The sequence below is a fragment of the Bombus pascuorum genome, chromosome 11, assembly GCF_905332965.1.
Source record: "Bombus pascuorum chromosome 11, iyBomPasc1.1, whole genome shotgun sequence".
NCBI lineage: Eukaryota > Metazoa > Arthropoda > Insecta > Hymenoptera > Apidae > Bombus > Bombus pascuorum.
In genome coordinates, this window is record NC_083498.1 from 5897668 (window position 1) to 5911124 (window position 13457).

The 13457-nt window shown below is 39.9% G+C and overlaps 1 protein-coding gene and 1 long non-coding RNA gene across 4 annotated transcripts in view; both read left to right on the forward strand.

Annotated features, from left to right (window-relative positions):
• The window catches only part of LOC132911628 (complexin), a 330756-nt gene that overhangs the window by 286936 nt on the left and 30363 nt on the right, over nt 1-13457 (forward strand). For all 3 annotated transcript variants that reach the window (XM_060968358.1, XM_060968359.1, XM_060968360.1), the window contains one exon: nt 9745-9908. In XM_060968358.1, the coding sequence (XP_060824341.1) occupies nt 9745-9908 (164 nt within the window). The remainder of the gene's footprint in view (nt 1-9744; nt 9909-13457) is intronic.
• Nucleotides 1-13457, forward strand: part of LOC132911631 (uncharacterized) — a 271608-nt gene that overhangs the window by 227788 nt on the left and 30363 nt on the right. The window lies entirely within an intron of this gene.

The window sequence follows — 13457 nt, forward strand, 5'->3', positions numbered from 1 at the left end:
CTGCACTGAAATCTGCAAAATTATGGCGAATATGATATTTAAAAGACAAACACGTGGAAACGAATGAACGGGATTTATTAATTATACGAGAGTACATTAATTGGACGAACGGAATTCCAGTGCAGCAAATTTTATATCCTTATTAACAAAATACACACGCGTTCCTTCTTTCCCAGCCGATGGCCGATATCGCGATTCACGTGGAATTAAAATTACTCTTGCCAAATAATTGGCCGTGTATTCTAGCGTTATTTTCTTTCTGGGGCATTCCGCGCGTTCGCAACAGTATTCGTTTCCCATTCGAACACCGGGATACCTTTTTCTCGCTCGTGCATGCTGCATGATCTTAGTGAAACGGCGCACATGCACCAAATATCTTACGCCCGACATTTTCGCCGATCCTACGATGCCCTTCCTTTTCCGTGGAGAACGATGAAATTCTCAGACGATTGCCGGAGAATTTCATTTTATCAGACAAAAGTGTTCAAACCCGCATACCTGACCCGTCTCTACCATTTCTGCCGTCTCGTTGGACAGAAAGAATTCGCCTTTCCCGTGAGAAAAAGAGAAATTCAAAAACTCACGCCCACTTTTTCTTACGTCAGAATTCCCGTGAAAATATTTAATCGCGTCCTCGCATCTCACTCTTAGGATGCCATCGGTCTTCGACGAACAATGCTCGTTAGCTTCTTTGTCCAGAAATGTGAGGATATAATCGTCTAGAAGCGGCTTTAACGCGTTAAAGTTGGAGTTAACTCGTCCTTTGGATTCACGATCTTTTAGACGTGATCGTTCCCCCATCTATGCAACCCTTGTAGCTCTTACGTTGGTTTAAGTTAGGTTAACTTTAATTTCACACAGTTTCTTCAAACTATCGTATGTTCGATCGAAGTTGTTCTCGTATCATTCGATAAGAAGACCAGAAAAGAAAGACAGGTGAAAATAACCATTACAAAGTTTTGTAGTCACTGTGTAATGGTGTGATATGTATTGGCCTGACTAATAGGTTGTAATGTTTCGAGAAATAGTATAAATATTATTTTAAAAAAGTGGAGAAGACACGTGAATTTAATTTTTTAACGAGATTTGTGGAATAAATGGAGTAAATAAATTATCCTCTGATCGCGCGTGTATAAATACATCTTATATGAAGGTAATAACACTTGCTCTATTAAGAAAACCCAAATGAATTTGTTTACCTAATTACTAACTTAATATCTAAGTTCGGAGGAATTAAGAACCTATTTGAAACCGATGCGTTTCTATTAAATTTGAATTTTATGATTACAGAAATTTTTAAAAGACAACTAACAGATTAACGTTTTCGCGTCAACGAAAAGGAAACTCGATGGTTAAAAATAAAAAAAAGAAGAGGCAAGAGAAGCTCGCATTAATTTTCGCAAAACGAGTTTTTGGTCGCCAATAGCCGGCGCCGCAAACGACGCCTGGTTCGGAATAACTTTTTCAACCCGGCCAGAGTTTCGCAGTGCAACTGAATTTTTCACACTCGGCCAGCTTCACGTCCGAGTTGCCAAAAAAAAGTGACGTTTGAAAACGAAACGATTTGATCGCCTGCAGCGTTTGTTCCACTGACAAATACGCAGATAAGGGAATAGTCGTTCTCAACAGAACAATTCTACGATATTAGAAAGAAATATTATACGCGTAGAAATCGAAACGTTGCTGTAAAGTTTCAACGAATCCGCCGAAACGACAACGTGGCCTTAAATTAGAAATGTCGACGGTACGAATATTCAAACGAGTGTACGGCCAGTGTTCAGAATAATGCAGCAACGTCTTTCAAAAAAACCGACCCAGTTTTATCTAAGAAGACGTCGGTGTTCCAACCCTTGGTATCTAAACAAAAGACGAGAAGAGGATTTCGAGAAGGAAGAACTTCAACGTGGAAAATAGAAAATACCGGCTACCGATTTTCTCCCTTCGGAGCCGTCATTGTTTTTTGTCTGCCATCCAAACGACAATATGGAAAGTCGGGACAAATTCACCGGTGTTTCCTCTGGTAACGGGTGAAACATGGAGAAAGGGTGGAGTATAAAGGGTGCAACGCAAAGGAAACAACGACGGCCTCGATAGTCATCGGTAATCACCCGCGTGCCGCGGTGGAATGGAAACCAACGAAAAGCAATCTCCAGCCGATTTTTTCTCCTGTTCCTTTTTTTTATCCGACGTTTTATACTCGATAGAAATTCCGTTTATCATCGATCCACGCGAGTCGCTGGGGTTATTAATCAGTGATTCGTTTTACGAGCCAGCTCCAACTTGTCGAATTTACGTTTCTCGACTTTTCATCGAAATGGTTGTTTCCACACCGTTTTCCAACGAACTACGAACGATAGGAAGTTACGTTTTTATTAGGTCGTTTAATAACGAACACAGCCACGAATGATTAAGATGATTAATCCTGCGCAATTTTACAAAGTTTTGACGAGATCGACGTATCTATTAGCATTACAATAAATTACTTTTTTTTGGAACAAAAAGGTCTTTTTTACCTGTTTCTGATTTGTATAGTGGACTTTTCTCAAGTATCTATTGTACTAATACAATTTTTGTACCCCGATAAAACGATATGTAAATTACTTTGCTGCATTTCTCAATAATATTGCTTTCACGCGATATATTTCATATAATGTTGCTCAGTTTAGTCCTTAACGCGTTGACTGCTACGCGTATTTTATATACACAAATAAAACAATTCAATGTTTATATGGTACACAGAACATACCATACTGGACAAAGGACTTTGGTAAACATAGGTCGAAAACAATACCGTTTCCGAAATATAAACACCTTTTTATTTCAGCATCATGATGAGTGACAGAAGAATTACATAACTGAAACCAGCAAATAATACGATAGAAATCTGGAATTTTCGAGGGAGTTTGCAGCTTTGTAAGAAGAAGATGCTAAACGTGTATGCAGATAGAAGCACATATGGGACACTTTCTATAAGTATCGAGTAGTATGGTCAATCATGGTGCTAACATATAAAAATATTTATATCTGAAAAACGCTTGAGCTTTCGACATATGTTGACTAAGATTGTTTTACACGATATAGTGTATCCTATGTACTATATACATATTGAGTGGATTTTCTTAACACCCTGTATATTGTGGCTTGGGAATCGCAATACATCGAGATATATGTATTACACCATAAAATTTAATTCTTGCAAAATATTATATTTCAGTACTTTTTCTCAACAACATTACCTAGATCATTCTCATTGTTGTAAATTTGTTAGTGCACAAAATTTATGTTGTTCTAATCATTCTAAAAAAAAATGTAGTAACGCGTATATCACAGACGATTACCATGACGATCAACGCGTTAATGGGTTAAGCTCTTGCCTCTATTAGGGAAAATGTTTTCTCCGGCATGAGAACGTATCATTTTTAAACTAATTTAAAATGACAAATTTTATATCTCGACTCCTATTACCTCGACCTCAAAAACGCGGCCAGGTAATTCCGTAATAAATAAATAAGTGTTAATTGGAAGACACGCGAAGCGCGGGAATACTTTAATTATCGCGTGGTGCGCGTGCAGAGCAACGTTGCCGACGACTTTAAAAAAGGCGCATAATCATTAAGAAGAGCTTGGGGGAGGAAAAAAATTTCTCGAAAGCCGGATTTAGCGACTGCATCATTTCGCGTAATGATCCGCGCGGTGAATTCGCGGAAACAAAAAGCTAGCTGCTAGCTGCTAGCTGCTAGCTGCAACGGACTCTTGGCCTACATGCGAAGATATAGGAAAAATACGGTCGCTAGGGGTTGACTCGTTTCTTTCTCGTTAAAATATCGACCAGAAACCGTGGATGACTCCATCGTGCCGCTTTTGAATCATCGTCCCGGTATTGAAGCGCCGACGGAAACGTTAAAAAGAAAAACAAAATATTTCGTTGTCCGTTCCATCTGCTAATTCGCGTGGCGGAAATTGAATTTTTTCAGCGAATGCACACGGTGAAAAATTGTAGAAATTAGTAGCAGAATCTTGATGGGCTTTGGTCAAATTTGTCTGATACTAATAGCATAAAAGTCGAAATTTGCCGGTTTTCTTTTAAATTAATTTCGGGATTGATCAGCCTCGTCTTATTCATCTTGCGTGGTGCTCGAAAATTCATCTTACAGTGGTTCATAAAATAACAAGCATAAAAATAATCCAGCATTTGAAGAAGTGGGTTTATATTTAATAAGAACACACGAATGTTTAATAAGAAGATATGGTAGAGAAATTTTTATTACAAAAGTACGCCAATCTGTATGTCAAATTCATCTTATGTGTCTGAAATCGTAACACTCATAGCTGGCAATGTATATTTTATAATGTAGTATTATCCTTTGAATTTTGGCTGAATTTTGAGATTTTCAAACGCGATCAAGTCTTTAATAACTTTTGGAAAGTTGGCAGGATTCGAATGATTCTTCCGCGAAGGAGCGAGTTTCACGATCGATGAGACGAGAGAAATAGTGGATCGTTCTACACGTTGAACCGGCGGTGATCTCTGTGCTGTAGCGCGAGACGAGAAACGACACGGATTCGTGAAAATGTCGGTGCAAATGACAATGTTCCTCCTTCGTCGCTCCATTTGCACCGGGGACAATTGTCCTCGTTCGCTATTATGGCCGTTCTTGTTGTACGATTGCACCCAGGAGATGACGTTCCGACGCGTAGATGAGCGGCATCGTTCGTAAATCGAGCCAACAAAATGACGGCGCCAAAGAGCTTTCATTTTCATTCTATGGACGGGACATTTGTTGGAATAATTTATGCGAAAGGATATCTCGCGAAGGAATAAATATTAGGTCGTTCGAGAATAATAGATAAAAAGGATCGACGACAGAAAAGACATTATTTGCGAGGCACAGGGAGAAAGAAAATTGATCGATAACCTTGATCCAAGTTACGCGCTAGAATAGGAGCTCAATTACGAGGCTCGCCGAATTTTTCTCATCTTCGTTTGATCCCCGACCCGTCGAACCGTGTGTTTGACAGGACGAACTAGGCCAGGTCGAATTCGAGATGGAAGAATCACAGAGAGGATAGGATAGGATAGACAGAGATCAGTGTCAGGTGAAATAAGTAAATTTAATTAAAGCCCGGTATGATGGATGGCTGGGCGAACGGTACGACCGAGTGGACAAAGAGATAAGTGGATTTTATTTTCACCCCGTGAAAACGAATTTTTGAAAAGACCGTGTCGGTCTCATCGGCCAACACCAGCAAGGGACGAGTCAAACAAACGATAAGACGGAGGCATACGAGGCCGTGTAATAATGTAAATGCACCTTGCACGCTGTATAAACGATAAGATAAAGAATCTTAACATGCAGCGACTAAGCGGAGAGGAACGATTAAGTGGCGTAGCGTTAAAAACCAGCCAGCATAATTAATTAATCGAGCAAAGTACCGAGTACAGGACTTACATAAAAAAGGCAAAAGCGAAACGACCGAGCTTTTCCAACGACTGGATGATATGCGAGTTATTACCAGCCGTGCTCCGGCCAATTATGCAGCTACTCTTCGCTAACGAAATTTCCCTCTCAACGCGGCGGAATTTTCTCCAATGAATAATCCGTGAAATAAGCTGATTTTTCATCGGTGGAGTAATTAACGAGGTAAACGACATTACGATAATAATGATAATTTTCGAATTTGACTATTTGGCTCTCCGGCCTATCCGCAGAGAGGGGAGAATCAGGAAAGCACGGAGGTGTCAGGCGAGAGAAGAGATAGAAGAATAAAAACAGAAGGAGAGAAGGAAAAAGGAACGTGGAGAATGAACGTCGTCTCTGGCTCGGACTTCAAAGTACCTTTCCACCTCGCGGAAACCAGTGCTGCGGGAAACAGTGCAAATAGAAGGGACGAGGTAGCACGCAAAGAAAAGGGAAAATGGTAGACGGCGCCGGGACAGAAGTAGTATTAATTTCCTCGAGCCCGGAGGTCCTGGCACATCATTCTCCGGCAGACAGCAGGAAAGACGAATCCCTTTCGCTTCCCTTCAACCGAGTCCGTCTGCGTTCCCGATATTACCAACATTATACACGCTGCAATTCTCGTTTCGTTCAATCCAAAAGCGTATCGTTTCTACGTACAAACGATTCGTTGCGTGATATTTCGTGAAAATGTCCCCCCGATTGAGCAATTCCAGCTATTTTTTCGCCATCATCGGCTCCCAAAAGAAAGAAAACAAATCGATTCGACTGTCGTTCGTGAAAATCCTGTCACGCGAATCTCACCCTCGATGGAGACCTGTCAAGCCTCGTCTATAACGGCTCGATGCTAAGCATGACAGACGTGTGAACGAATAATAACATCGGGGTGGCGAGGTGCGGGAGGAATTTCTCTTGAAATCCGACTGGATTTTTCGAGATACGCTACCAGCCATAAGTATTTGGGTACTTGGACATTACAGTAGAATTCCATTTATTTGATCTCATTCGACCAACAGTTTATATAATTGGAGTTCGTTCAATTTTTTCCACTATATACCATTTCTCGTTTACACGATAGGAGCCCGCTTCCGATTAGCAGATTCAGACGGCAAGGGTTTGGTCTAATCGGATATTACGTAAAATTTCGTTCCAATAAACGGAGTTCGGATACAGTGGCACACAAAGTATTTGTACACCGTTGTATTTATTATAACATTTATGTACTAACTAATTAAGCACAAGCATATTAAATTTCGTACTATTTAATAGTATTTCTAAGGGACTGCAAAAATTCGAAACGTGGAACTACGAAAACGAAATATAGAACCCTATGAAAAGATCTTTCGTTGAAAAATAACGACACGTTCAAATACCTTTTGCAACTATTGTGAATGCAGTTCTGTCGTACTGCAAATATGCAAAGTGCACAGTGGCTCACGAAAGTGTTCGAATACTTACGCAAACTTTTTACGGATATACCAAATGTGTAATACGAAGATTTGCTACTACTGGCAATTTGTATTGCTTGTTGTCGTTGCTTGTGATCTATAAACTTTCATTAATAATACTCGTTCAATTTCCAGCTAGAAGGATATCCAAATACTTACGAACTTATATAGCGCACGGTCGAATAAAGACGCGAATTTATTAAGAACTCACGTGCCTTCCGACGAATCGCGAGAAACTCGTTCGTCTTGCCGGTAGGGCGCTAATAAACGATTCGCGTTAACGATTGCATCGTGACAACCGGGCATTTTTTACGCTCGTAAACACTCGGCCGTTATTTGTGTAAGAAAAGAGCATTACGGAAGACAAATTTCCCTTTGTTTGCCATTAATTTCTCCAGGGATCGGGACGAGGATGAACGAGGGAAAAGTTAAGAGTAGCCGACTAACAGATTCGCAAACAGCTTTCATATTTTTACGTACGCCGTTGCCGCCGGACAGGCCAAGAGTATCGCGTTCCGTTGGAAAAACGAATGGCCGGATGTGTTTCCGCTGTAAACACGATTTTTCCCCGAGAATGCCTCTCGTAGAAGGATTCCCCTTTCGTTGGTACTCGTCGGACGGAGTAATAGGCAAGGAACTCTCTGCGAATCCGCTTAATCTTTCGGTAAACTAATAAAACTTCGTTAAGGCCGTCGAAGCTTCACTGGTATTTCCATCACAGGCTTCGAATGAACGCGACCGATTTGTTCGTTCCTCTTCCTCCACTTCGGCTATGAAGTCGAAGGTGAATTCGATCATAAGTACTCTCTGGAATGAAGTTCGTTTTCGTTCCACGAGGGAGCAGACAGAAATCGGATTAATGGACGAGAATTCCGAAATTTAAGAACGCTCCCTAAAGAGGCATCTTTAACTCGATATTGCTTCGATACAACGAAGAATCTTTGTATTAGGTTGACGTTGACGAAATCATATTTTTACGATGGAACAAATCTCAATTATTATAGAACAACGATTGATGGAATAACCGATTATTATCGGAACTCTCATTGATGGAATATTTGGATAAGTGGAAATTGAAAGAAACTTTTACATTTTTATTCGACAGTTTTCATTCCCGTTCGATATTAATATTTGAGTCGCCCAGGGGCCACGTTAAAAAACATTCGGAATAACGATTGATGGAACGATCGATTAATGGAAATTTTGGAGATGAACGCTTTTGATTAAGAGAAAAATTGAAAGATAAGAATAAAATTTGGAAGAAATTTGTACATTTTTATTCGGAAGTTTTTGTCCCTGTTTAATATTAATATTTGAATCGTCCGCAAGCCACGTCAAAGAACATTCAGAATAACGATTAATGGAACGATCGATTATTGGAACATCGATTAATGGAAATTTTGGAGATGAAGCCTTTTTATTACGAGGAACATTGAAAAACAAAAATAGAAATTCGCAGAAATCTTTACATTTTTGTTCCAAAGTTTTTTGTTTCTGTTTGATATTAATAATCGAGTCGCATAAAGAAGCTCGATTGGTGGAATAAAGATTAATGAAACGATCGATTATCGGAATTTGGATTAACGAAAAGTTTTACCATTTCTAAAAAAATAAAATAAATTTGTACAACAATAAACGCACAACGCTATTTTGTGAAAAGTAACAATACTTATTGATATTTAAAGTAACTTGCTCTTACGCCATTATGATTCTCAGTCAATTTCGAAGAAACTTTCCTATCAGTTATGGCGATCGATTGGACGCGTTTCTATAGCGAAATAATTTTCGCTGGGAGCCTGAGGTACCGCCGCAATGGTTTATAAACTCGAAGGGAATAGCGTCACAGCTATCAGGCTGATTTACAATGTTTGCTCCCAAGGGTAAACCGTTAGTTTCTCGTCCTCTATTATCCTGGTGGTTTGTACACCGAACATAATCTAAATGGAAGGAAGAAAACTAAACGCGAACAAAACACCGACAGCTTTTTAACGCGAAGATGGGTTTAATCATCCCGGAACTATCAATTATCGTTTAAGCAAATCAAACAGAGAAGGAAGGACGCTAAATATGGAATATTACATTACGTAATTAACGATAATGTTATACTATATTAGGTTGTCCGAAAAGTTTCTTTCGTTTTATAAGGAAATAATAGACGCACAATGTTTCTTGTTTTATATTAGTTTATTGAATTATGCACGAACGTAATAATAGAAATAGAACGAAATGGATCATACCTAATGCAATAAAATAATATAAAACAGAAATTGTCGTTCATCTATTATCATCTTATAAAACGAAAGAAACTTTTCAGACAACCTAATATATACGTTTTAATGTCATTATATATCCACAGTTGCACACGAAAATTTGGACAATGGTAGAAATCTTTTACGAATATACGTAGTATATGTTGTACAAAACACTTTGAAATTTTATGAACATTACAATGAAATCCCGCTATCTTGATCATATTGCTAATATATTAATTAATAGGACTCGATATTCGACTCACGATTAATTAATAGGACTCGTGTATTTAAGATGGCTATTCATGCTGTTGCGCTAATTTTTTAGCAAATATATATTTGCTATGAATATCTCGTAACTTCTACATGCGAATATACATTTTCAGATTGGTTTCAAAAAATCAATACGATTGTGATAGTCGTGTTTCAATACGAGACTAATGAAATTTCTTAAACGTTTTCTATAATACATTTAACACGCACGTAGAATATTTCTATGACAAATATTCAAATACTTTCGTGAGCTACTGCACGACGAAGAAAAAACCAAGGACTGTTGTTGAACGTATTGTTTCTTTCGATTTGCAGGAGCCGTTGGTGGCGAAGGCGGAGACGAAGATGACAAGGAGAAGGAAGAAGAGGCCGAAAGAGAAAGGCAAGAAGCCATCAGGGAGGCTGAGGAACGAAGGAAGGAGAAGCATCGCAAAATGGAAGAAGAACGAGAGAAGATGCGACAGGAAATCAGGGACAAGGTAAGGAATAACAGCGTTTCCTCTTTCTGTCTTTTGCTCTTTCTCCTCGCCAAGAGCGGAAGGTTGCCGCAATATAAAGCGCGTAAACGGAAAATCAGCTTTCGAAGAATTATACATCGAGTCAGCGTTAACTCTATTTCGCTTTACGAATTCAAAGGCTCTCGTTAAATGGACCAGTCTTAGAGGAGAACTACGGCTCTTGGTTTTGCCGCGCGATATAACAAACAAGAGTTTCGTAAATGTTAGTTCGTTCTTCTGCGAAACTGCCGACTGTTCGGGCAACTTTGTTCTAACGACTTTTGAAAATGTGCTCGTTCGAACTTTCGCTTCGTTTCGATTATAGACCTAATCTTATTTGTTAGAGGAAATGAAATTTCTCTTTCAAAGTTCAACTTCGAATACCAGTATCATGTAAATTGATTAGAAGTAAATTGCGAATGAAGTGGCAGTTAACACAGCTTTGCTTCCTAACGGGTTTCTTTCCATGTTACCTATGAAGTGGATATTAAACGTGTTGGTTTGTTTATTAAAGGGATGAGTGATAAAATTGTAGTAGTCAATTATATTAAAATTACTTTAAGTACAAGTACGGAGATAGTGTATGCCGGTCGTAGTCGTCGCACAATGCTGCTATTCAACTCTCTAACTGTTCAACTATTCGACTATATGACTGTCCTAGACTGTTCGTCTATTTGTATCGACAGGTGTTATTATAAAAAGCTCATAACTCCGGTTGATGATTACAAATAACGGCGATAATATTTTGTTCGGAGTTCGTTTACCTTTGAACGTAGCAAGCGAAAACAACGTTGGTGTTCCAAGGCACAATAATATGAGTTTCTCCCGATTCAAATTTTCCATTGACTCATATGCCGCTCGTCTATATTTTATATATTCGCGACGATTTGAAGAAATTGCTAAAAATGCACGCATTTCTTAACAAAATTGTAAAAATACATTAGCAGCGTACGTATCCTTTGTCGTACAAGGTAGCAAGCTATAAATGGACTGTTACAACGTAATTCACCCATAATTTTTGTCGATCTTAGAGAAGACATAACGAACTAAGATCTTTGAGCGAAGATGCGCTTACACGACGCATTTGTCTGCTTGAGAATTGCAGTCGAAGAGCAACAAAAGCTGCTACTCGTATCAAAGGCAATTCATGTTTCTCTGTCCTTAACAGCCTCAGAGAGAAAGAGAGAGAGAGAGAGAGAAAGCTCGTTCGTAATACGCGTACTGAATGGGGGAGTACGTAACTGAAAAGCTGCATGAAAGATAAAATACTCTGGATCGAAAGTCTCGTGCTTATTTACAAATGTACACGGGTGTGTCCCGCATTGGAGCGTGGAAAGCCTCGAGGAACGTAAAATACACGTGTGTATACTGTATACATACAGTATACACACTCGTAGTGTGTATCGAGTGCCTTGTAGGGGCCGGTGAAACGGTCGAAAATTTCAAAGGTTCTCTCGGCGCGGCGCTGTCTAAAAAGATCACGTTAAAGAGCGAATATTTTTCTAGATTATCCCTACGATACGCATCGTGGAAATACCTCGGCAAAAGATTTCGGTTTACGAGCCTTCCATTAACCTCGAGCCAGTTATTTCAAGGAGAGAAACCATTTCAGAGAAAGTTTGAGAAAATGACACTGCGTTTCCCGTCATATATTACCTCTCGCCTCGCAAACTGCAAATTTTCAATTACGAGTTTCATTTTCCTTCGATTTTCGCGGTGCTCTGCTCGCTGCTCACGAATCCCGCCTACCAAGGAACCGCGTGCATTCTTCGAGGACAAAGGATTCTCGCTTTTCGCCACGAGTTGCATGGAATATCTTTAGGGCGTCTTTTCATACTTGCCGGAATAGGAACACCTGGTTTCGTTTGCCGATGGATTCGCGCCAGTTGTCTGCATGATTCCGACGTCGCTGTTCAAACCTACCGCAACTTTCATTTATCGGGATGAATCCCTCTTTCTCCTTCCACGAGTATTAGTTCCTTGCATACTTCGATTATCATTACGAGTATCGTTCATCGGTCGATGAATGCCTATAGATTTCTCGGCTATATCACGGACTTGGATAATATCATAGTCGAGCAGACATCGACAGAATTAATTCCACCTGCGGTTCTTTATGCTCGTTCACCAGGAAATCTAATATTTTATTATCACCTCCGATCTCCTTCGTCGAAAGTTCTCGCGTTACATCGACGCTACCAATCGAACCTCGAAAGATTATCGCGTAACCGTAATGTCCTCCGTCAGCTGCGGCAAATCTCACCACCCTTGCTTTCCTCCCATCTCCGTTTTAACACGTTCCTCTCCAACAGGGTGAAAAATGAGCTCTCCGTCTAGCGTTGCTCGCGCCGAGTTTATTATTGCCGACAAGGATCGATTTTTTCCCCTCGAGTTTTAAGCAACCTCGTAAAGATACGTTTGAAGACCATTTGTTAACGGCGCGTATCTCGTTCCATGCAGCGGCCCTGCATTTTAACACTACCATTTGCCCAGTCAAACGACTGGTTCCAAAATTTCATTTAATATTGTACATTCGTTGTTATTTCCTTTGCTCATCTAACTTTATGCAAATTCTTATATCAACAAAGACTGAGAAATTGATTGATCAGATAATGTAAGGATTTACATGAAGTTAGATGAACAAACAACAACGAATGTACAATATCAAATTAAATGTTGAAATTAATTTCGCTCGTGATCTTCAACGTGCTATCATTGCTAAAGTTTCGAGCTAGATAATTTTCCGTCATTTTTTAAAGAACATGCGAGGAATCAAATTTTCTCACGCGATATTGCCAGCGTTTTCTGGATGATTTTAAAATTTATCGTGGAGCTATTAATTAAGAAAATCCAGCATCGCAAAAGTCCGAACAACGCCGGCCGCACGCAACTATTTTCTCATTAAATGCATAAAAGTTGGCACTGTAGTTGCGTGTTGTTATCGCGTTATACGCGAACTATACACGAAACCACACTGTCGCGTTGATCGACGAATTTAATGACCGTTCAGGAACGCGTATGCTAATAAGCGGACGCAGTCAGCAACGAAATTGAAACCGCAGTTTGATAAGGGAAAGGCTTCCAAGAATCGCGGCCAATTTATACCGCTGCTCGCTCGATTAGTCATAATGCGCGAGCTAACGCTTCTAAATTGAACGCTGGACAAAGCTCGGCTACTTGGCATACCTTGCTAATTTCCCGTGTCAATACGAAATAGAGCAATTATCTAACGAAGCTGATTTCATAATTCGAGCAGATCAGAACGGTCGCGCTCGTATTTTGTCGGCTGCAATCACGCTAATTAGTCGTGACTGTTCGATGATACGTAACCGTTTGATCAACGAGAACCATTGTTCCTGGCTGTCCGTGGTTTCGTAATCGTCCGCCGATAATGACACTAACGAATAATCCTCGACACACGATTATTTTCACGCCACGGTTCTGCAAACTTTTCCAAGTGCCCGGGACAATTTCGATCGGCGAACAATGCGCGATAATGGCAACCCATTCCGCGCACCAGTGTCGCCAGCG